The sequence below is a fragment of the Lepidothrix coronata genome, unplaced genomic scaffold, assembly GCF_001604755.1.
Source record: "Lepidothrix coronata isolate B3197 unplaced genomic scaffold, Lepidothrix_coronata-1.0 Scaffold272, whole genome shotgun sequence".
Classification (NCBI taxonomy): domain Eukaryota; kingdom Metazoa; phylum Chordata; class Aves; order Passeriformes; family Pipridae; genus Lepidothrix; species Lepidothrix coronata.
The window spans coordinates 368,397-392,888 of record NW_016690452.1 but is presented as its reverse complement, the minus strand read 5'-3'; the positions used below and the strand labels follow the sequence as shown (position 1 = coordinate 392,888).

At 59.7% G+C, this 24,492-nt stretch overlaps 1 protein-coding gene across 4 annotated transcripts; it reads left to right on the top strand.

Annotated features, from left to right (window-relative positions):
* Nucleotides 1–491: 491 nt before the first annotated feature.
* On the top strand, nt 492–23,911 carry LOC108507894 (zinc finger protein 710-like). Of its 4 annotated transcripts, none has more exons than XM_017836222.1 (5): nt 492–715; nt 19,497–20,910; nt 21,441–21,632; nt 22,085–22,259; nt 22,510–23,911. In XM_017836222.1, exons 1-5 carry the CDS (start codon nt 579–581, stop codon nt 22,680–22,682), a joined length of 2,091 nt encoding a protein of 696 aa, XP_017691711.1. In that variant the 5' UTR covers nt 492–578; the 3' UTR covers nt 22,683–23,911. The 4 variants fall into 4 exon arrangements, with proteins under 4 accessions (XP_017691711.1, XP_017691713.1, XP_017691710.1 ...); XM_017836224.1 differs by lacking the exon at nt 492–715 and adding an exon at nt 2,630–2,661; XM_017836221.1 differs by lacking the exon at nt 492–715 and adding an exon at nt 2,748–2,977.
* Nucleotides 23,912–24,492: the final 581 nt, after the last annotated feature.

The following is a 24,492-nucleotide window of genomic DNA, read 5'->3' as shown; positions in this document are numbered from 1 at the left end:
AGGAAGCCCCTCGCCCGCCCCGGAAGCGCGGCGGCGGCGGCGGCGCTGCGGCCCGGCCCGGTGGGCTGAGCCCCGCGGGGACCCTGCGAAGCCGCCGGGACTCGGGACCGGCCCGGGGTGCGAGGTCGGGCTCGGGGGGATGCTCAGAGCCGCTCCTGGGCGGGGGCTCCCCGGGACGGCGCGGCTGCACCGGGGCCTGCCGCCGGGCGGGACGGGCGGTTCCTCGCGGCCCGCGGCGGGGCAGGATGGGCAGGTTTGGAGCCGGGCTGCGGCCACTGCTGCCCGCGGCGGGACCGCCGGGACCGCCGGGACCGCCGGGACCACCGGGACAGCCGGGACCGCCAGGACGCGCCGCCAGGGGGCGCACCAGTCCCGCCGCCTCCTGAGCGGCGCCGGGGGCGGGGCTTGGCGTTAGGCCACGCCCCCGCTTAAAGGACCAGCAGCCCTGCCTGCCCGGAGGGGGCGTGCCCGGGGCACCGGCGGGGGCAGAGCTCACCGGCCCCTGACCGGTCCCGCTCGGGTCCGGCGCGGGCACACACCGGCCAGAGCCCGCATTAACGTCCCCTGTGCTGGGGAGTATGAGAAAAGGGCGGGACAATTTCTCACGGCACCGGGGGCTGCCCACGGGCCCTGACCCGCGGGGGCACGGACACGGCTTCGCGGAACCGGCACGGGGAGGGAGAGAGCCAGGGACAGCGCGGGCAGGGAGAGACAGGTCAGTGCGCGCCCCGGTGGGCGCGGGCGAACCGGGAGAGGGACCGGGAAGGGCCGTGGAGCGAGCGGGGCAGCGCATCGCGCGTCCTGATTGGCTGGGGTCGCTCAGCCTCCAACCTCCACGGTCTGATTAGCTGAGGCAGCTGGATCCGCAATATGATTGGCTGAGATGTCTGGAGCATTCTGAATCCGCTCTCTGATTGGCTGGGGCGGCTGGAGGCTCCTGAATCCGATTCCTGATTGGCTGGGGCGGACGCGCAGCTGCTCCCTGACAGCCGGCGGGGCCGGGGCCGGTCCGGCCGAGCCCGAGCCCCAGTCCCTGAGCCCCGAGCCCTGATCTCTGAGCCCCAGTCCCTGAGCCCCGAGCCCTGATCTCTGAGCCCCGGTGCCTGAGCCCCGACTGGGCTCCCGCTCCGCCCGCTGCCCGCCTGGCTTTGCCCGCGCCCGCTCCGTGTCCCACCCTGTGTCCTGCCCTGTGCCCTGCTCCATGCCCTGATCTCTATCCTGCTGGATGTCCCGCTCCGTGCCCCGCCAGGTGCCAGGTCCGGGTGCACCCCCTGCTGAGGCCCCCGCGGGAATTCAGAGGAGCGAATCTCCCTGTGCCGCGTCTCTTCCCATCCGTATTTGCATATATTTACGCAGGCAGAGCCGTTTTCGAGCCGCGCGGGGCGAGGCCGGGCTGGGAACTTGGGCAGGGAAGTGGCGGTTTGGGGACCGGTGACGCCGCCGGGTCCAGGCTCCGAAAGGCCCCGGCAGGGACGTGAAGGGGTGCTGGGCAGACCCCGCCAGGCGCGGGGGATGTGAGCACCGGCAGCGGGGACGGAGCGGGGAGCTCGGTTTTCACCGAGACTACAAAAAATCAGAAAAGCAGAAGTGCGCCCAGACAAAGGGCTGCGTGTGGAGACAAACTCTGCTGCGATTAGTCTGGCCGGCGCCACCTGCTTCCATGGAGATGAGAATCTCCCGACGCACCAGTCGAATCCCGGCTGCCTCCGCGTGCTCCTTCCTCCATGGGGAGGAGACCTTCCTCGTTCTCCTCCTCCTCCTCCTCCTCCTCCTCCTCCTCCTCACGATGGGAGCCGGAGCCTGCAGCCCGCAGACCCTTGGCCGTTGCCACCCACTCTCCTTCCTACGCCACATCCCATCCCTCCCTTTGGGGACTGGCTGCCTGCTGCTATCACATCCCCACGGCCATGTAGGTCAACATCTCTCTCCACCTTCTTGGGGGAACCAACAGGACAACCAATTCTTGGACCACCAGCTTCCCTTCCCGCACCACATCCCGTCCCCTTCCCTCCCTTTGGAGACTGGTCATCTCCTGTCACCCCACCTCTGCAGACCCCGGCCTCTCCCTCCACCTCCTTGTGGGGGTGAACAGCACCCCTCCCAAACCCCTGCAATCCTGTAACATCCCCAATTCCATTAATCCCATTTTTTGGGGGAAGGAGGTCCTTACCATCAACCCTACAAGCTTTTTGGGGTGTACATGATCTTTCCCACCATCACAGCAGAGGAGAGCAATGCCCAACCAGGATATGGGTCCCTTGGGAAGGGCGTTCCCCCCTGCCGCTATCACTCTATGGGTGATAACCTCCCAAAAAGAAAAGAAGGGAGAAGTAGAAAATGATCCCTGGGGTGCTGGAGGGGTTAGGGTTAGGGCATGGGGGTCCCCATCGACCACCCCCACCACCATTCCCCCCGGCTTTGTCCCCCCAGACTGGTACCGAGGGCGGCCCCGGCTCCGGTGGAGGATGCTGCTGCACGGGGGGGCGTTCGCGGTGGTCGGGCAAGTTGAGGAGGGGGAGGAAGATGAAGGGCGGGCGAGTTAGGAGGAGCTGCTTTGCATCCCTTCACGTCAGCCCTGCCTCATTCCCTCCTTCTTCCTTCCTGCGCACCCAGCGCCGGGCCCGGAGCCGCCGCCGCCGCCGCCGCCCCGTGGAGCCGCCGGTGAGTCTTCACCGGACCACCTCGTGCCCCTTAAACTCCCCCAACGAGGGGGACAACAGCGGGGGGGACAACAGCGGGGACACCGGGATGTGACCGCCTTCCTCCCCCGCGCGACGGAGACGAGAGCGATGGCGGCGGGAGGTACCGGGAGGAACGGGGAGGACGAGGGGGTTCCTCGCTCCGCGCGTGGGGCCGCCCCTCCACATGAACACCCCCCCCCCCCCGAGAACTTTCCCCGTGGCTGCTTGCAAACTTTCTCCTCCGGGAAAGTTGCGGGGAGGGCGCGGAGGGGGGGCCTGACCTGTTGCGGGACGGGGTAAGCAGCGCGGTGGGGACCTCGCGGCAGAATCACGTGTGGGAGAGATGCTCGGGGGGTCGGGGTCGGGCAGCACCCTGGGGTTTGGGGGGTCAGGGCGGCAGCCGGGTGGTCCCCGCGGGCCGCGCCCGAAGTTTGGGGACAGTTTCACGGACCAGCCAGCGGTGGGGGGCCCGGGTAGGGCCTCCCGTGTTCACAGAGGCAAAGTGCCCCGCGGGGGTGAAGTGCAGTGGGGAGGGGGGGGTGTGACTCCATGGGCCAGTCCCATACCAGGCAGGTCTCGCTTCACCTCCCTCCCTGGAGCACCCCAGGATTTCCCAGTGTGGGACCCCCCAGTGCTCCGTGGGAGCTGCGTGGGGGCTGGGGGGCTTTGTGTGCTGTGCCCTGGCGAGGGACCACAGGGAGCTGCCTGCAAGCCCTCTGGTCATCAACCGAGTGCGGCAGATAAATTAGTTATAATTAATTAATCCATCAAGCATTAGGAGTTTCCTTGTGACCCGCCATGTAGGCAGAGGAGGGGGGTGATGGGAGGGGATGGGAGCAGTCCAAGCTTGACCCGCATTGTGACAGGGAGCCTGACCCCCCTCCCCCAGCTGCAGAGCCTCCCTGAGTCCAGAGCCTGAAGCCTCCCCCCAGGTCCAAAGCCAGCAGCTCCGTCAGCCTCAAACGTCCCACGCTGCACTCCTGCACCCCAGACCATGATCCTGCACCCCACACCACACCTCCACTCCCCACACCATGTTCCCAGCCTCACCTCGGCAGCTCCTGTATCCCAGGTTTGAACCGGCCCTGCCAAGCCGTGGATCCGAGCAGCTCCTGCATGGTGCAGCTGGATCATGTGGGTGATCAGGGCCAGCCACAGGATTGAACAAACACAGCTTGGTTTGGAGAGAGAGTCCAAGCACAGTTCTCCCCAGGGACCCCGAAGAGTCATGGGGGGGAACTGGCCTCAGCATTCCCTCTGGAGCCCCAGGGGATGCCCAACCTCTGGCTGGCCATGGAGAACAGCAGCTGGGGCAGCACTGGCTGGGCTGTTACCATCCCCTGCTCCCACCCCAGGTGACAGTGTCCTCACTGCAGGAGCAGCTGTGGAGCCAGTCACATCCCCCTCAGCTGGGCCCAGCTCCTCTTCTGTGAGCAGCCTTCCTTCCATCGGTGCCCTCCTTATGGGTCGCACTGTATTTCTCCAAGATGAGAAACGGGAGCTGAAGCTTTGCTACACCCCAGGACACATTCCCACCCAAACTTGGGGGGTGACTCGGAGGGTTGGACATGGGGCTCTGCAGCAGCGGGAGTGGAACATCTCCTGTGGTGCTGGGTCACGGCTCATCATGTTGACATTTTGGGTTGTCAAACCCTTTGAGAAAGGGTTTGTTTCAGATAGTTTTATTGGGCTGTTTTAGTTTATCAACTAGTTTGGAAATCATGGTGTGGAGAGGGACGAGCACAGGCCCTGTCCTGCTCTGCTCCACATCTGAGAATGCTGAGGAATCGGCAAAGTGGTGGGTTTGTCTGCCAGGAACATGCCAGCGTCACATCCCGTGGGAGAGGGGCTGCCTGCACTCCTTTATTTTAGTTATTCCTTGTGGAGAAGTCAGGTCCAGCTCAGCCTCCTCCAGAGCCCTGTCTCTGGGCACATCCCTGGGGTCTGCCAGGCCAGGGCCAGTGAGGGGATGATGGGGAGCCAAGTGCTGCCCTGACGGGCTGGGGGCTTCCTGCCAAATTTGTTGCCACTACTGCCTCTTCCCTCCACCATCCACTTCCAGTTTTAGTTTCCCAAGCCCCATCACATCCCTGACCCGCAGAGCTCACCTGCCTGGGCACAGGTGGCAGCATCTGGAATGGCCGAACACCTGCTCAGGGCACACGTGCCATGGAGGTGGCACGGTGGGGCGGGAAGAACACTGCGGGATGGCTGGGATGGGGTGGGCTGGGAGGACTGGAAGAACACTGCGGGATGGCTGGGATGGGGTGGGCTGGGAGGACTGGAAGAACACTGCGGGATGGCTGGGATGGGGTGGGCTGGGAGGACTGGAAGAACACTGCGGGATGGCTGGGATGGGATGTGCCAGCAGCGCCGCAGTCCCATCCTTTGTGCTGCCCATGGCCAGAGCCCTCTGGATGAGTCATGGTTCCTGCTAAGCTCTTCTTGCAGGGCTTGACCTTGGGGACAGGGACTGTGATCGGTGACAAATGTTTTCCCTTTGTCCCTCTGTCCCACATTTTCCTTCTCATCCCTGTGAACACCTTCCTTCTCTCACTCCCTTGTCCTGGCAAGCAGCTGTGGGTCACAGTGGGGTGGGGCGGGAGAGGCTCCGGCACAGCCCCTGCCTAGCATAGCTTTCCCTAAATCCCAGTTTCTATCCAAAGCAAGTGAAATGTGAGATGTCAGCCTGGAAGGAGGTGCTCCTGCTGGGGTGAGCCATGGAGGAGGGTCTGTATTTCTTTATTTGGGGGGTCTGTATTTTGACACCAGGGAGGCTGCCACTCCGCTCACCCAGCTTCGACGGAGGAACAGGGCTCTCCTCACTGAGAGAACAAACAGTCATGAACTTTCTTTCCAGAACTTTAAATTAAGGGAGAGAAACATAATTTTTACTTTTCCTGGCCTTCCATCACAGCTGTCCCTCTGTCATTTGAGTGACAGTCAAGTGTTTCTACCACAAATTAACAGGAACAACATGTCAGCACCTGCATGAAACTCGTGGTGAAGCAGGTGGTTCCACAGTGTCCCTGTGCTGTCACCTCCTGGTTCTTGGAGTGTGTGGTCAATGTTCCCTGCAAAATGTCACCATTTTTAGTAAAGAAGTGCCCAAGTGTTCTGTCGTACAGGGCAAAGATAAACTTGAAGAAAGTTCGCAAGAATCTTCTCCAGATTGGGTCCGAGGATAGCCCAGGGATGATGGGGGTGCTGGGAAGCACCATGGCTGTGGCAGAGCAGGGAGCTGTGGCAGGACAAGGTACCTCTTGCAGCCCCTGAGCTTTAAGACCAGGTTGGCCATCCAACCTGGCCTTGAACACTTCCAGAAATGAGGCAGCCACAGCTTCTCTGGGCAACCTGTGCCAAGGCCTCCCCACCCACACGGGGAAGAATTCCTTCCCACTATCCCATCTATCCCTGCCCTCTGGCAGTGGGAAGACATTCCCCCTTGTCCTGTCCCTCCAGGCCCTTGTCCAAAGTCTCTCTCCAGCTCTCCTGGAGCCCCTTTAGGCACTGGAAGGGGCTCTCAGGCCTCCCTGGAGCCTTCTCTTCTCCAGACACCGACACAGCCTTGGTCTTGGCAGAGGGCAAACCCAGCCAGGCCATTCTGGGCAGTATCTTGCCACATCCATTTGGGAAGAGCAGGCTGGGAGGAGGAAGCAGCACACGGACGTGCTCATTGTTTTACTTCCACATCTCATCCAGGGGGACCTGTGTTCCTCCCTATGCACTGTGCACCTCGACACACTGTGCTGGGAGCGTGGGAGCTGTGGCCGGGAACGGGAATTTCCTGGGGATCGCAGGTGGGAGCCATGAACAGTGCTGGGATGGTGAGGGGCTGCTTCTGCTTTTTCTGGAGTCTTTGCTGTACAGATGGCCCCATGGCAGGGCTGTGGTCCCTCTCTGGCCAGCAGAGCCATGCCAGGCTGGAGCCTGTGTCCTGCCTGTGCTGGTGGGTGGCCCGGTGAGGGAGAGGAGGGGGAGGAAGGACAGGCAGAGCTGCCGGAGGAAGAGCATTCACCGCTGCCTCTAAATTTATCTTTCCTGTTTCTCGGCAGCAGCATTGTCTCGTACCCATTCTCTGTGGTGTCAGGCCATTCTCCCCCCTCTGCCTCTCTTCTGACATCCCGTCCCTCGCCGTGTTATCCCAGTAACCAACTCTGTCCCTCCCCTGCTTTTGCTTTCATGTGTTTAACTCTGACATACTCCCTGGCTGGTGTTCCCTTCCCTCACCTCCAGTCTGTTCTCACTCCCACCATCCTGGGGCCCTCCCCACAACCCTGCACAGCAGCCCCTGGCTGTGGGGGGTTAAACTGGGGGTTGGAGGTGTCTCAGTGCCTGTGGGCTCGGGACTGGGAATCCAGGAGCAAGCTGGAGAATGGGTTGTGAGGTTTCCCTTGATGAGCCCTTTGTCCAACCCATGTTGGGCTGCTCTCAGGGGAGAACTTCTCTCTCCCCTTGGAACCATGGAATTGTTTTGGTTGGAAAGGACCTTTGAGATCACAGAATTCCCAGGGTAGCCTGGCCCTGCTCGTCCCAACCTTCCTGGGAGATACTGCACATGGCTGGGCAGATCAGGGACATCCTGGACCACCCAGACAGATCAGGGATGCCCAGGACTGACCCGGCTGGTGGCTGCTGTTGGGAAGAGTTGTTGTTGCAGTAAGGATGAATTTTCCTAGGAGCTGCTCCCCTTCCCAGCCAATCCACAAGGATTGTGAGGCTTTCCCTCCTCACAGAGGATTTTCCACTCTCAAGTCCTGACCCCTCTGCCATCTGCAATGGGGGCACTGTAAACTCCCAAGTCAAACACCTTCCTGCTCCTTGCCAATCCAGTCTTTGTTCATTTATTGAGCTGGATGAGAGTTGCCATTCCCAGGCACAGATCGACCTGCTCTCCTGGCTCTGCCCTTGGCTTCTCTCCAGAGCCATCGGTTTGTCATCGCCATGACCGTTCTGTGCTCACTGTGCACAAAATCACCAGCCCCACAAGTGTTCAAAAGCTGTGTGGATGTGGCACTTTGGGGACGTGGGTTAGTGGTGGCCTTGGCAGTGCTGGGGAACAGTTGGACTCAATGGTCTTAGAGGACTTTTCCAACCTTAGTGATTCCATGATTCCAGCCCTGCCTCATGTGTCCCCATGGCTTGGGGGACACCAGCTCACTGGGGGCTAATACTGCCATTTGGAGGAGCTCTGACCCGGGCCAGGGGTGCGCTCTGGAGAGAAGACACTTTCTCAGCAGCAGAACTGTAGGCAGAGCTGGACAAGTCTCCTCCATCAGAGTGCTGAGTCTCCTCAGTGCTGAATCCCTCCTCATCCATTCCCGTCCATACCTCGGCTGCTCCACGTGTGCCAGCAGGGCCTGACTGGGCCATCACCTGGGGAGAGCAAGCCCTGATTTATGGGGGCTCCAATGATTTGGTTTGGTTTTGTGATTATCAACAAGAGACACATAGAAAGAAATTATTTCAACAGCTGAATATTGTGTGTGTTTGTAGGACTTTCTGGCTGAGATAAGAAAGGGCACAAAGTACAGGGATTGTGCAGACTGGGATGAAAACGGGGACGGAGGGTGGCACAGACCTCAGGGCTAGCCAGGGCTGCTGGAGCCAAGGCAGAGACAGCCCAGCCTCCCTGAGACCTTGGGAAATATTAATTAGGATGAGTAAATAGTGCAGATATCCCCACCCTCCCGCTCACAGCCAGGATTTGCCCACTGCATCTCCCTGTATAGTCTGATGAGCCCTATCCGGGCAGGTGATCCATCCCCCAGTGCCCCTGGCAGCCCCTGGCCCAGATTCACCTGACAGCGGCTCCATTTTCAGGAGAGGGGCAGCAACGAGCTGCAGGGCCCCAGGCATCACTCCCTGGGCACAGCTCCTGCCGTGCTGGGCTGTGTCCTTGCCAACAGTCCAGCTGGTGTGACACACTCCGGACAGCGGTGCCAGACCCTGTCCTTTGAAGTCCATTTCAAAAGATAAATACGTGTGTTTCTGTGTAAAATCCCTCTGCCCAGAGTTGGGAGTGTGGTGGGAGCTCCCAGGGCGTGGTAACACACACGGACACGTGTGCTGGGAGCAGAGTCGTGTCCTGCCCTGGCCCTGTGACCCGGCAGCACTGTGCAGCCAGCACAGCAGCTCCAGCAGACACCTCTGCCTTCCCCTGGGAAAAGCAGCAGGGTACTCTGCTGGATCTCAGCCGTGGATCTCAAAGACATTGGCCATACAGGCAGGCTGGGGCTGTGGGGACTGGAGGAGAACAGCTGGCTTTGGGACATACAGGAATACTGTGTCTTCCACATCTGGCTCAGTACAGTCACTCCCTTGGGTCAGTCCTGAACTGGGAATTCCTAAACTGCCCCCAGTGAGAACCTTTGTTTGGTGCCTCCTGCTCCATTCTGTTTGACCCAGCCTCCCAAACACTCGTCCCTGACCTGCTCAGCTGCACAGAAAAGGATCCGAAATGTTTCCCACCTTGGGGATTTGAAAGTAAGAAGTGGTGTTGGCAGCTGTGCAGCTGGTTAGTTCCTGAAATAGTGTGACATGTCCAAGAGCCTTGTTATCAGAAGACTGGGAGTGGGACATTCTGGGAGATCTGGTCCAGTGCCTGGTCCAGGTGAAAGGGGTCCAGTGCTCCCCAGTTCCTGCCTGTACCTCTGCCTGCCCACAGTGGAAAGCTCCAGTTACCACTCCTCCTTTAGCTCTGGGCTGTAGGAAGTGGCACTGTCTGTGTTCGGGACTGGGCTGTGTGGGCTGAGTTCTGCAGCAGGGTCCGTGTGCTGGAGGTGATTCCCAAGCCATGGAGCTGGAGGTCGGTGTCTCCCATGCTGTTTCGGCTGTGCTTTGCCATGCACAGGCTCACCGGGACCTCTCCCTTTGCCAAGGCAAACCGCAGTCACTGGCACTGTGCTCAGGGATGTTCTGGGAGGCAAAACAGCCTCAAAATCTGGAGTTGGGAGAGCAGACACAGCATGAAGTGTCCCCTCGCCTGTCCCCAGTGCAGCCCCCGCCCCGCTGCTGGAGCCAACTCTGCTGGGAGCGGCTGCAGGACTGGAAGATTTACACATGGAAGATTATCCAGCTGAGTATTAATTATCACACTCAAATTAGAACCCCTTGATTATGATTAACTTATTAGCCGGCCTGGCAGTGGAGACAGCAGATGCAGTGCTGGTGGCAGAGCTCAGCAGTGCCTGGCCACGGGTGGGCACAGCATCCCTGAGGGGAGCAGGCAGCCCCCAGCCCTGCAAGGCTCTGGGACTCCCTTGCCCCTGCTCAGGACAAGCTGTAGGAGAGCAGCGAGGAGCTGAGCGTGCCCATGCTGGGCTGTGCTGAGATTCCTGCCCCTGTTGGCCTCGGGGCCAGCGGTCAGTGTGAGGGGCAGTGTCTGCACTGGTCATGGTGTGAGGGGCAATGTCTGCACTGGTCATGGTGTGAGGGGCAATGTCTGCACTGGTCATGGTGTGAGGGGCAATGTCTGCACTGGTCATGGTGTGAGGGGCAATGTCTGCACTGGTCATGGTGTGAGGGGCAATGTCTGCACTGGTCATGGTGTGAGGGGCAATGTCTGCAGGGGTGTGGGGGCACAGGGGTGCGTCCCGGTGCTCGGCACATGGGAAGATTGAAACTGTCCACAGACTCACGTGCAGTCCGAGGTGTTCACCTTCTTCCTGGCCTTTAACTCTAGTTGGACATCCCTGGTGCCATGACTGGATCTGGGCCAGTGGTTAATTAAACAACTGTGTCCCTGTTACTCCATCCTCGCAGCTCAGTGCAAGACGGAGCCCAGGGAGACAGGGACAGTCAGGCCTAGGAGCCACTGTCCTGCACCATGGACAGGCTCCACACATGGCAATATCAAAACTGGACTAAAATTGTTCCCAAGGATAAGAGCAGCAATGCTCTTGAAAGTGAGACTCTTGAGACCCTTCCCTCTGTGGGGATCTTCCCTCAGTCCTCACATACGAGCAGCTGTTTCACATCCCACCGGGCAGCCCCTGTTCCCTTCAAGGTGACACACATCTCCCATTTGTACTCTTCCGTGTTGGTTTTCCCCTTTGCAGCCAGCTGCCTCACACACACCAGGGTGCCTGAGCTCCTCTGTGTTGTCTCCTGGGACCTCTGGCCATGTTTATGGCTCTGCCCCGAGGTCCTGGCAGTTTGTGATTAACCCCAGCTCCAAGGGGTGCTGAGTGCGAGCAGTGCCAAGCAGGAGCGATCCCACATGAGCTCAGGACATCACTCCCTGCCCCTGTGGCTCCCACCCACAGCTGGGGTGGTGCTGGGGCTTGCAGACCCCAGTAAAAGCCCTGTTGGCTCTCTCTGGGCAGGGGTGGGCACTGGGGGCTTTGGGATTTGCAGGGTGAGGGGGCTGCACCCACCCTTCTCCCCGTGCTCCCTGCAGGGCTCAGCCCAGGACCAGGCCCCCAGTTTTGCATCTGCCACAACCATCCCTCATCTTTCCCTGCAAGGTTTGGGGGTTGACATGAACCCACACTTTTTCCTGCAGATTTGTTTCCTCTGGATGTTTGCTCCCCAGTTTTTCCAGAGGGATGAGGAGGTGGTGAAGACAGTCCTGCCCAGCACCGCTCAGTCCCGTTTCCTTTCTGTCCCCATCTGCATGTGTGAGTGCTGGGAGCAGGTTTGTCAGCGCCTCAGCGCCTTTCAGGGACTTCGCAAAGAGCAGATTTATTTTCTGCTATGCTGAGAATTAACTCCCTTTTCTTCCTCTTCCCTCTGCCCCCGCTGGAAAGAGAGAGAATGCAGGGAAGAAGAAAGGATTTCCATCGCGGTGGTGATTGGCACAGCCCTGAATGAGAGGTCATTCCAGCCGGCTCTTTCTTTTCAGGGCCCTTTTTTCCTGCTCCCTGTATTCAGGCTGTCAGCATTCTTTCTTTTCAAAGCTCCTCTGTCTGTCTCTCTCTTCCCCCTCCTTTATTTTTCATCCCTTTTCTTTACTTTTGCTGTCTTTTCATTCTGTTTTTCTCCACCCCCTTGGGGCTCCATTTTTTCTTTCCCTTTTCCTCTATTCAGTTCCTTTTTTCTTGCATCTCTTTTGAATAGCTTGGCTATTTTCGGAGAGGAAAGGAACTGTGCCGGGGAGAAGCCGTTGCAGCAAGGAGGAACTTGAAAGTCTTTTCTTTCCCTGTTTATTTCACTTAAAAGCAAAAATTGTTTTCCAAGGCAGAGCGAGGGTTCTGTGTGAAGCCTTTGAAGCCAGGCTGGGACAGCAGCAGGGCTGGGAGTCCTCCCTGCTCCTCACTGTGCCACACACACTGCTGGTCCCGAACTGCTGACAAAGCCCCCAAAGCACCAGGGGGTCAGAGGTCGGTGCTGCCTTGGCTGGGCTATGGGTGCTCCTGCTGCCAGAGGGGGTCTGGACAAGAGCAACCCCTCTCCCTCGGCTCCCCCCACACCAGTTACCTGATTTAAAGGCTCTTCCTGCTGCTGGGGCTCCTGAGTGGCAGCATTTTTAGGGATGACGTGACCATAAGCTCTAAAGGCAGATCCTGGAGCTCTCCACTGCAGCACATACCTGCACAGCACATGGATGGGGATGGACAGGCCGTGTTTGTTCCAGAGGGGAACAAGAGGCTCACACAAGGAGTCCATGGGGAAACGTGGGATGTGCCGGGACAGAACGGTGCTGGGTGCCCAGGGTGGACATTGCCCATGGACACTCCCTGCACTCGGGTCTGAGGGACACAAGGGGCTGAGGTTTGGTCCTTTCCACAGAGGAATGGCAGGAAGGGTCTCATCCATGTCCATAAAGCCACAGTGATTCCAGTGGGTCTAAGGAAACCCCTCACTCAGCAGCATGAGGCTGGTCCCCACATCACTGCTCCAGGTGCTACCAGCAGCTCAGCTTGCTGTCACAGTTGTCCTGGCAGCCCAGCACGCTGTTCTGGGAAAGGCTATGAGGGCAAAAGGGCTGGAAAATCAGGGCTGAAGCAGGATGGGTTTGGTCTGATGGAGAGGAGATGTTGTGCCATGTGGCACAGCAACAGGAGCTCCTCAGGAAGGCAGTGGTGGGGGTGAGGAGAATCCTCCTCCCAGAATGTTCCCAGCCTGGGTGCTGCTCCAGGCATGAACCCTCAGTGGCTTTGGTGTGGTTTTGCTGCACCTTTGGTGCAGTTTTGATGCGCTTTTGGCTGCTCATGGAGTGCAGGTTTTCCATTCCCTGGCTCCAGCGTTTGCTCTGGCTCGGCCCGTCCTGAGCAGCAGTTCCCCAAGGAGACCTCCCTGGAGCAGGGACAGCACTGGTGGCCATGGACCTGCTCTGCTGGGCTCCTGGCTGTGCCACAACACAGGGGTCCCCTGGAAGTGACCCTGAGCCAGAGCCAGGATCCTTGCTTCTTCCCACCAGCCCCAGAGCCTGGAGCAGCCTGTCCTCCATCCATCTTTCCATCACCCCCATGACCGAACAGATGCAGGCAGGACTCTGGTTTTCAGGAAACAACTTTTCCCCATGAATTTTAGTCTCCTCTGGTTGTTTTGAAAGGACATAGACATTGAGGCTGATCTATGGCACAGGAGCCGCCAGCTTCTGTGCTGGCTGTGTTAGGATCAGAGAGTCATTGGAATCCCAGGTTTGGAGGGACCTCAAGGATCACCTGGCCCAAATTCTTTTGGGAAAAGCCTGGTCTGAACAAGAGGGGGCTGGAGGTTGGGGCTCAGCAGCCGTGCCCTGCAGTGGAGGCAGTGCAGGGCATGCCTGGGGTGCTCCTCTGTCTTAAAACCACGGCTCTGGGGGGTGCAATGACCCCGCTAAGCAGGGACCCCTTGCCTGCCCTCCAGGGCAGGATGTGGTGGAAGGGTGCAGGTGCCTGATCCTGAATTCTGCTCCCTGCTGTCGGACAGGAGCTGGAGGAGGGGTGGCAGGGCACAGTCACTCTGTTGTCCTCAGCCAAGGGGCACTTCGTGGTGCAGGCGGGGGTCCCGTGCTGGGCAGGAGCGGGGCCAGGGCCCAGTGGTTAATTAAATAGATCATTTATTTAAAGTGAGATTCAAATAATTGTAAACCTGAGATAGAGAAGGCATCAGAGGAGATGAAAAGGGAGAGAGAGAGAAAGGAAGCAAAGGACAGAGGTTCGAAATGGAGAGGGAGATTAGGAGAGAGATGAAAGAGAGAGGAGAAAGATAAGAGGGAGAGAGGGGACAGATCTCGGCTCGAGATGGGTGTTGCCAGGGAAACGAGAAGAATGAGGGAGCGATGGAGGGATGGAGGAGCAGAGGATGCTGGGGGTGGGGAACAAGGGATTGAGGAGCAGAGGGATGGAGGTTCACAGGAGGGAGGGGTGGAGGGATGAAAGAGCAGAGGAATAGAGGAACAGAGGAATGGAGGAGTGAGGGATGGAGAGTTGGAGGCTGGAGGGCTGGAGGAGCAAAAGCTGGAGGAAAAGAGGGATGGAGGCTGGCTGGCTGGAGGAGCAGAGAGATGGAGTCTCAGTCTGAGAAGGAGAAAAAAATGGATTCCCAGCAGAATGGGAAGCAGGAAAGGGATGTCCCAGCTCAGCATGGGAGTCTTTGTGCTGGGAAGAGCATTTGGGATGGCAGCTCTTGTCCCTCTACAGTGAGCAGCCACAGCACCTGCTGCTGCCCCCAGCCTGACCCTCTCACCCCAGCTCCCATGGGTGGATCCCACGTCCCTGGCTGGTGATGGGGGAACCAGGCAGCTTCATGCTCCACACACCTTTGTTCTGCAGCACCAGTAACCTCTGGTTATTTGAAAGCCATTCCCTTTTCCCTCTCAGTCAGAGTTTGCCAATAACCAGGTGGCTTCAAAGGGGTAAATATTTGCTTCTGACTGATGGACATGAGTGGTCTGGGTGAGAATCCTCCAGTTCCATGGAATATGTTCAGAGGAAGCCCCCATGGAGCAGCTCTGGAGGGTTTGACATGCTCTGACAACATGGGGCCACTCCTCCCCAAGCTTTCATCTGTCCCATGGACCCCAGATCCTCACTTTGCCTCACTTGGTTTTCCACCTGCTCTTACTAGAAACATTATCAACATCCCGCTGCAAATCCCAGGTTATGTCCCTTGTTTTGTGAAGCCAAAGCCTCTAAAGACGATGCTTCCTCCCCCAGAACCCCTTCAGTGACACACGTGATGTCGCGTCCACTGCTCTCTGATCCGCTGGCAGTCAGTAGAGGTTTCTTTTTTCTAGAGAAGCTTTCCTTAAAACAAAAGTTTTCCTTTTAAAATGTAGTTTGACCGTATCTACCTGGACACACCAACTGAATTTAAACATGTGTTTGCTTTCAGTGGCAGCAGTGCCTGGCCCTGCACAGCTCCTGCCCGTTTCACTGAGCTTTGACTCGTTTTTACAGCAGTTCCTCTGTGCTGGGGGTCAGTTCTGGGGCAAGAAGTGCTGGTGTCACATCTGCCATGGCAGCCAGAGCTGCTTTGCACATGCCACCAGCCCAGAGCCAGGGCTGGGCAGTGAAGCCAAGGTGAACCCCAAATCCTCAGACTGGTGCAGGACAGACACGCTGGGTCAGGTTTGGGAATAATTTTAGTTGTTGTGATTTTCAGGAAAACAACATTATTCTGTTTGGAATTGTGAGGGTTTGAGCAGCTTTATGTGAAATCCACAGGCAAGATGAAAGCCTGCTTTCCCCTTTATTAAATTTAAATGAAAGCTGCTTTTGAGAAAGGAAGGAAAATAAAATCAAAGGTTTTCTCACAAATATCAGATCAGCTATTTTCTGGTAAAAAGTGTTGAAAAGGGGGTCTACAGAGGGGTCCTGCAGAGGGTCTTGTAATGGGAGTTCTGCAAAGGGTCCTGAAATGGAGGTCCCACACTGGGGACCTGAAATAGGAATCCTGCAAAGGATGTCCTTGCAATGGGGTCCCCACAATGAGTCCTGCAAAGGATCCCACATGGGGGACCTGTGATGGGGTTCCCACAAAGGATTCCTGCGAAGGGGGTGCTGTAGTGAGGATTCCTGCAAAGGGGTCCTGCAATACCTGTCCCACAATGGGGGTCCTGCGAAGGGGACAGCTAGGAACAAGCCCCAGATGTCCTCCTCACATGACCCCGGGTTTGTCAGGCAGCCCTTGAGCCCATGCAGGGAGCCAGGTGGGATAAGCTGCTGCTGGTACCAGCTGGGCTCTGGCACCTGCTGCAGTGCCTGTGCTTACCCTGATGGAACTGAGATAAGAGGAAGCAGTGGCAGCAGGGAGGGCTCCTGCATCACTGGTGGGGGTTACTGCTTCTTGGGACAGCTGTGAGAGGTAAATTCACCAAATCCTTTGTATTTTGGGTACCTGGGACTCCCTTCCCTGCTGGAATGGCTGGGTGAGGAGGTGAGTGCTGCTGGCCTCTGGGCTGGTGGGAGAGGCAGGGAATGGAGCCAGGTAGAAAACAGGGATCTTTAGTCACTAATGCCTCAGTGGAGGCTGTTGGGGGCAGCCAGGGCCATGGTTCCTCCCAGAGCTGCTCCCAGGGAACAGCTCCATGGGAGTGAGTGGTCCTTTAGCTCAGGGTGCCCTGTTGGGGACCTGATGGGTCTCAGGTGTTGCAGGTAAACCCGTGGGTGCACAGGTGAGGCTTCCATGGATCAGACGTAATGTTTTTAGGCTGCTCAGTTTAGGATTTATCGGGGTCTCATCTCTGGAGCAGTAGTGCTGGCAGAGGGGCTGGATGGGACAGTGGCACAGGTGATGGGGCAGGTGGGTGAAACTGAGGGAAGTAAAACAGCAAAGGGAAGGGAAAAGTGTCCAGGGACAGACAACTCTTAGTCTGGTGGCTGGAGAATCTGGAATCCAGCAAGCAATGTGCTGGGGGTGAGGAGCCTGTTGGGCAGACTTTGCTGCCAGAGGGACCTGGGTGAATATTTGGGGGGTTGATGATGCAGCAAGGGAGGAAAATAAACTAACACAAGGAAGTGAAAGCCATGAAAAAACCCTAACTGACTGGGAGGTGAGTGAGGAGCTGGTGGAGGTCTGAGGGGGGCAGCCAGGGTCAGGGAGGGCAGGGACTACAGATGTGCCAGGGCAGAACGCGGCTCTTCCCAGATGCGTTGGGAAAGATGGGAGGAGAGAGGAGATTGCACTGAGACTAAACCTCACAGTGGGAGGAGACATGGTGAAAGAAACCCAAATTTCACAACCCCAAAGGATCAGGGACAGCAGCCACTGCTGCTGGTCCAGGGAGCATCTGTCCCGTGGTGTCAGAGAGCGGAGAGTGGCGGCCAGGAGAGGAGGACGAGGGGACTGAGAGCTCGGCACTCACCACTGGTGGAGGGGACTCTGGCAAGTGTATCTGTGTGACCCCCACGTGGGAAAGGGATGGATGGGCAAGGGTCTGCGTTGGGAAATGAGCTGGAGGGACCTGAGCCTGGACCAAAGGGCTGGACTTGAAAACTAAAAGTTATTAGGCCTGGAGGAGGGTTTGGTTCCCAGCGGTGGCACTGGGTAGGGACCCCAAGTTCAGTGGGTGAAAGCCTGCAGGTCCAGCCCCAGGAAGGGTCTGGAGGTCTGGGCTGGGGAGGAAGAGGAGTTGGAGAAGTTGCTCACGTCACTGCTGGGGTCAGCACTGGGACAGGAGTCTGTGCAGTGTCCAGGAGCTCTGCATGCTCCAGCCCCAGGCATCGTCCTGCTTCACTGAACCGACTGCTCTAGGGGGACCGGCCATGGCAGGACAGGACTGTGCTCTGTCACAGCAGTGGACCCAGCACTTCTCTTTTAGCAGCTTGAGCAAGGCTGGAAGTAGCTCCCTTGAAGCACAGAGGTACCAGCGGTGCTCTGCACTCTGGAGCCTTGAGGGTTTCCTGGGGGAGCTGAAGTATGTGACCCCACCTCACTTGCCAGTGTATTGGGAAACGGTGTTTCCAGCCGGCTCGGCAAGTCCCGAGGCATGAACAGGGAAGTGAGAGCGGGAAGTGAAACAGCTGCCTCTGCCCTGTTCCCACTTCCCCGTGTGGTGTTTGTGCAGCTGCAGCTCTGGAGTGCTCTGGCCTCGGTCAGCAGAGCTTCTATCCCGTGTCCCCGGGCTCCTGTGTCCAATGGAGACAAGTGCATGAGGTTTGTGCAGCACAAGGCTCTGGTTTTCCTGCTGAGAAGCAGAGCTCATCCCCTGTGGAAAGAATCCGCATTTACTTTCCCCTAAAGCCCCTGGCTTGGGGTGGTAAGACCCTCTGGTACTGGTCTGTGGGACATGTGAGTGTGTCAGTCTTGCAGCTCCCTCATCTCGTGCTGCTCGTTTTTGGGGACAAAGACCTGGCACTGTGCTGGGAGCCCAGTGTCCCTCCACCGTGCCAGGGGCATGGGGAGAGCAGCTGGGACCCCTCTCCCATGTCCCTTCTCCCCTGCCTGCAATGGGCAGTGCAGGTCCCCATGGAGCCCCATGGGAAAGGGGGTCCCGTCTGGCAGGGTGGGGCCCCAGGGCTGTACTGTGCATGCTCTCCCTGGCTGCTCCCTCTTCTTCCTCCCACCCCTCCTCTTCTTCCTGCCACCGCCCTCCCCCGCTCCTTGCTTTGTTTCGCTGCCTCCGCACTCATCCTCCCCCCCCATCCTCTTCCTCTCCATCTCCTCCCTGCAGCCCGAAGCCGCCCCTCCCCTCCATTCCTGCCCCCCGCCCCTGATCCCTCCCCGCTGCCTCTCCAGGGTGCCCGGGCAGACAGAGGTGCTTGGCTGAGACCTTCCTCCCACCTCCCCCCAGTATCCCCCTGGCAGCTCAGGCCTGGGCAGGGTCCTCTCACTGGGTGTGTCTGACCGTGGGCCGAGAGTCGCTGGCGCTGTGCCCAGTGCCGGTGCCATGGTGGCCCAGAAGACAAGAGGGGACTGAGGAGGGACCCCATACCCTGGTGTCCATGGGCAGCAGACCCCTGCCGTTGGCATCGCTCCCTTTCTCTGTCTCTTCCTGTTCTCTCACTGGTTTTTCCCCTTCCCCATCATCATCCCATCCCCTTCCCCATCCCATCCTGTGCGCTGTGGCTGCTGTTCAGGTGGGCATCTCCCAGGGCCATGAAGGGACTGGCAGGAGCAGACAGCTGCCTGCAGCGGAGAGGCCGATGTCCCTGGCCACACTCCGTGTCCCTGCAGCTGACCTGGCTGTGGGGATGATATCCGGGCACAGCAGGGTTTCCCCACTCCAGAGCTGTTCATCCCAGGATTCCCTCACACTGGGCAGGTCCTCCTGGGACTGCGACAGGATCTGGCTCAGAGTTTTATCCCTGTTTTACCTCCCCCGCAGAATTTCTCTTTGTTGTAGCTGCAGAAATAATTGTATTTAGGAGAATGCTCTTCAGTGGGAGGAAGCGGCGGCTCTCCAGGCACAACCCTGCCTGTCCTTGCTGACTGCTGAGGGGGGTCGGGGGACCCTGTGGGCCCTGTGCTGCCCACCATGCTGTGGTGGTGCTGGCACCCCTGGAGTGAGTGTGCCAGGCACCAGTGATGAGCCCAGCGAGCCTCTTGCCTGCTGCTGGGCGGGCTGACCATGTCCTGGTGGTCCCAGTGGGTCTGGGCTCCATCCCTCACGCTTACTGTGCTGCTGCTGCTCCTGCTCACTTCTGCCAGAGCACAGAGCCACGCTCAGCTGTGATTGGTCCCCAAATTGTGTGGGCACCTGTCCCTGGGAGTCACTGCCAGGAGCTTGAGGGCGTGCAAGGAGCCAGACCCCAGCCTCGGTGACTGATAGCCTGGCCAGAGAGGACATGTGGTGCTGGGCACCCGCACTGGCATCACCCACTTCGATCTGGGGTTCACTGGGGATGGTGCTAAGGGAAGTGGTGGTGGCTGGAATGAGCCCCTCACAGCACAGTGTCTGTGTGTGGGGTGCTGGGGCTCACGGCCGTGTCTCTCCCTCCTCAGCCATGACGGCGTAGGCCAGTGGCGAGAGATGAATCGGTTCAGCGAGTGCGGGACGCAGACGGATGCGGTGGTGGTGCTGTCCCTGGCACAGGCTGCAGTCCTGGGCCTGGTGTCCGATAATGAACTGCTTGGGGCCACCATCACCCCCGCCGGCTTCTTCCCGGGGCTGGCCGGGGAGCTGCCGGACAACACCACGGCAGAGCCTGGGGAGCCTGAGGGCGAGGAGCAGGTGCCCGGGGATGGGCAGGATGAGGACACCCTGGAAGCAGAGTTCTCCCTGGAGAAGCACGCCCGGAGGAGGAAGCGGCCACCTGTGAGGCTGGTGCCCAAGGTCAAGAGTGAGAAGGCAGAGGTGGAGGCAGAAACGTCAGTCCCCGGGGACGACGAAGGCGAGGGGCAGCGAGGCCACCCGCCCCAGCCCCCAGAGCCCGGCCAGGAGCCGGCAGTGCATAGCGGTGCCATGAAGATGATTGACCTGGGCACCTTCAGCAGGAAGCCCCGGCGCCTGCGGCACCTGCGGCGGCACCGGGAGCTGGAGGGCACCGAGCGGCGCCGCGGGGGCGGTGACCCAGACGGCGGCCCCGCGGGGGCCCTGCGGACCACAGGCACGTTCGAGGCGGGCGCCCCGTCCCCTGGTGAGGTGGAGGCCCCTGCGCCAGGGGACTCCGAGCAGGTGAAGAGCGAGCAGGGCTGTGGCTGGCAGGAGCCAGGGGAGCTGGAGGCAGAGGTGGCCGGTGGCACCAGTGAGCGCAGCAGGAAGGCGCAGCTGGACCGGCTGGACATAAACGTGCAGATCGACGACTCCTACCTGGTGGAGGCCGGGGACCGCCAGAAGCGCTGGCAGTGCCGCATGTGCGAGAAGTCCTACACCTCCAAGTACAACCTGGTGACCCACATCCTGGGCCACAATGGCATCAAGCCCCACTCCTGCCCACACTGCAACAAGCTGTTCAAGCAGCCCAGCCACCTGCAGACCCACCTGCTGACCCACCAGGGCACGCGGCCCCACAAGTGCGGGGTGTGCAGCAAAGCTTTCACCCAGACCAGCCACCTGAAGCGGCACATGCTGCTGCACACTGACATCAAGCCCTACAGCTGCCGCTTCTGTGGCCGTGGCTTTGCCTACCCCAGCGAGCTGAAGGCGCACGAGGTGAAGCACGAGAGTGGGCGCTGCCACGTGTGCGTGGAGTGCGGGCTGGATTTCTCCACGCTCACCCAGCTGAAGCGACACCTGGCCACACACCAGGGCCCCACGCTCTACCAGTGCCTGGAGTGCAGCAAATCCTTCCACTACCGCAGCCAGCTGCAGAACCACATGCTGAAGCACCAGAACGTCCGGCCCTTTGTCTGCACAGAGTGTGGGATGGAGTTCAGCCAGATCCACCACCTCAAGCAGCACTCGCTCACGCACAAGGTAGGGCCTGGGGATCCCCGGGGGTGCTGCCCTTGCCGTGCTCTAGATGCGGGTGCTGGGGGAAAGGGGTGTCCCAATGTCCTGCAGCCCTGGCCAGGCCTGGGAGGAGATGGGTGGTGAGTGGGCAGTGGCACCTGTGGCTGGTGTTGCTGGGGTCCCTGGGACCCAGCCTCTGTCCTTCTGTGTATTCCCATCCTTGGGGAGGGAGTTTCAGACCTACTGCAGGGTGACCCAGGGGGACCCTGGCCAGGAGTTGCCACAGGCCCTCTGGGTGGGCTGTAAGTGGGGATTTGCCCTTTTCCAGAGGCTCTTTCATGGGGCTGAACCACAGACCAGAGCTGGGACAGAGCCTGTTCAGCCCCCACCCACAGCCCCTGCATGCTGCTGGGCTCAGGGTGGGCCATGCTCTCAGCACAAGGAGCCCATCCCTCACCCATGGTGTCCCCGCTCCATGCCCAGCACTGCCCATGTGCCCCCGGCACCTGGGGGTCTTGTCAAGCCCCTGTCCACAGCTCTCCCACCCCTGGCAGGGTGTGAAGGAGTTCAAGTGCGAGGTGTGCGGGCGGGAGTTCACGCTCCAGGCCAACATGAAGCGGCACATGCTGATCCACACCAGTGTCCGCCCCTACCAGTGCCACATCTGCTTCAAGACCTTCGTGCAGAAGCAGACGCTCAAGACCCACATGATCGTGCACTCGCCTGTGAAGCCATTCAAGTGCAAGGTACCGGCGGGACTGGGGGGCTGGCAGAGCCAGGGAGGGGGAGAATGGTCCTTTTGTGCAATACCCCTGGGAATCTGGCCAGGCTGAGCTGTCGGGCACTGGAAGCAGATTTGTGATGCCTCCCCTGCTTGCTTCGGCATGGAATATCTGCTCCAAGCTGTGGTGGGAGCAGTGCTGCTGATGGAAGGACAACCACTGCCTCTCTCTGATCAGTGTTGGATGCTCTGGAGCTCCCAGCGCCAGCACTGCATCCCCAAGCCCCCCACACAGAGGGGGAGGAGGGCATGTGGCAGGAGCCACAAGGGACCCCAGGGGGGCAGCAGCCCCTTTACTCTTGGAGGGAGGCATGGGGAACCTTTGGGGCAAGGTCTGCTCTGCAGAGCCCTTGGCAGCTCTGGGGGTGCCCCCCCGTGCTGAGGAGCCCCGGCTGACCATGGGCATGCTGCTGGCAGGTCTGTGGGAAGTCCTTCAACCGCATGTACAACCTACTGGGGCACATGCACCTGCACGCCGGCAGCAAGCCCTTCAAGTGTCCCTACTGCTCCAGCAAGTTCAACCTGAAGGGCAACCTCAGCCGGCACATGAAGGTCAAGCATGGGGTGATGGACATCAGCCTGGACAGCCAAGGTGGGTCCCCAGTGCGGACTGGGCACTGTGGCTGCCCCCAGCAGTGCCAGTGGCTCCGGGAGCTGGGCTGTGTTGTGGCAGCTGTGGCAAGTTCATGTCTCCTCACCCAAGGGCTGCCCCCACAAGTGGCCTGGATTGAGCAGGGCTAGGGCTCCCAGGGAGCTTTGGGCTCCAAACCCAGGGAGGGGGGAGCTGCTGGCCCAGCCCTCCCCACAGGTCTGTCACCGCGTGTCCCTGTGCTGACTCCTAGATGCCATGATGGAGCTGGCCGGGCCCGACCACGCCGAGCTGGATGGGCAGCAGGAGATGGACGACTTTGAGGAGGAGAACTCTTACAGCTACGGGGCAGTGGGCAACCCCCCGGACGAGCACGCGCTGGCCGAGCAGGCCATGAAGGAGATGGCGTACTACAACATGTTGTAGCCGGGGCTGGCAGGGCTGTGGGGGCTTGGCAGGGTGAGAGGGGCTGCGGCATCCAGCCAGACCCCCTAGAACTGGAGGTGGTGCTCCTGCTGGGGTTGGAGAACACAGGGATGTCCAGAAGCCTTTGCCGGACCTGCCGTGGCTCCGCTGCTGCCCCCCTGCCCGCGCCCCGCGCCCGGCGACTTGAAACTGCGGGCAGGGGAGGCACAACCCAGAAAATCACTGAATGGGTTAGGGTGGAAGGGGCCACAGTGGGGCAAGATGATGAGCATCACTAACTATTCTACCTCCTGGGTCCCCCCTCGGGTGTGCTGGAGCTCCCCCCGGGCTCCCCAGGGGGCAGAAGCCCCTGTCCGTGGGAGGAGGTGGGTGTGCCCTCCTGCTCACCCTGGGGCTCCCTGTGCCAGGCTCTGGGGCACAGAACAGAGTATTTTCATAGAAGCTCAGGGCGCAGTCGGTGCCCACAGCTCGGGGTCCAGAGCTGCAGCCAGCGGCATATCCAGGGGAGGCAAACCCAGCCCAGCCCCAGCAAATGATGGTATTTTGAAAGTAATTTATTTTTTTCAGATGTGCCGCGTGGTTGGATTTATCTTTTCACCGAGTTCAGTTCCCTTCAACCAATGTGCTTTGTAAACCCGTGTAAGCTGTGTGGTCTGTGCTGGGAGCCAGGGGGGCTGCGGGGGCCTGAGAACAAACTGGCACCCCCTCCTTGCCCCTCAGCTGCTCTAGGGTTCAGGAAAAGGTTCTTGCTTGGACAGAGGTGGGGGTTTGCCTCCTCCATGCCCAGGGATTAGGGAGGAAGCAGCTGGGGCAATGCTGGGTCCAGGACTGCTATCTGGGCTCCGCACCCTCCCTGCTGTGGGATTGGGGTTGGCAGCACCCATATCATTTCCCCCAAGTGTTCCCAGAGCTGGAGAGGGTCCTGGTAGACATCAGGACCTGGGGTCCAGCCAGAGCACAGGGTTTGGGACCCCCGTGCTGACCCCCCCACCCACTTTGTGCCCTTGGCTGTGCTCCCTGGGGCTGGGCACCATGTGCCCCATCCCCAGAAGCCCTGGGCTGGCTCTGGAGGTGGCCCCACTCAGCCTCCCCACAAGGCAGTGTGCCTACCACCCTTGCCATACACCTCCTCCCCTGCAACATCATCCAGCCTGGGGGCAGGATGGAGATGGCCACAGCCTTGGCCAGCCCAGACCTCTCCTCAGCATGGCAGGGCTGTTCCCCTAGCCAGTGTGGACCCCCACACGCTACCTCAGGCCAGTGCCAAAATGCTGGGGCACACGGCCTTCCAGGCTGGCGAGGCTGAGCCGAGGGGTCTGGTACTCCCTGTGCCCCCCATGCCCACACTGCAGAGCTGTGCTACTATGTGCCATGGCTGGGGAGGTGTTTAATGGCACCACAGAGTTATGGAATACATGAATCAGTTCAGGACAGACCCCCCCCCAGCCCTACAACTTCTGCTACAAAGGCTTTAAAAACACTCATAAGAAAACTGCTTATAAAAATGATTCATCTGTTCTTGAGGAGTGTCAGGGAGCTGGGGGTGGCACTGGGCCCCTCCCTGCCCTATCCATCCTGGGAACAGCAGGGGCTTCCTGCCCCCTACTTCTTGCCCAGGGCCTTGTCCAAGTTGTTCTTGATGGCGTCGAGGAAGTCTGTGGTGTTCACAAAGTGCTCATTCAGCTTCACACTGTGGGGACAGAGAGGGGTTGGGGGGGGGATCCCTGCCCACCTCCCCTCACAGGCAGCACAGCCCTGAGTTGTGAGATGTGACCCTTGTCCAACCCCACCAGCTGCGAATAGACACCCC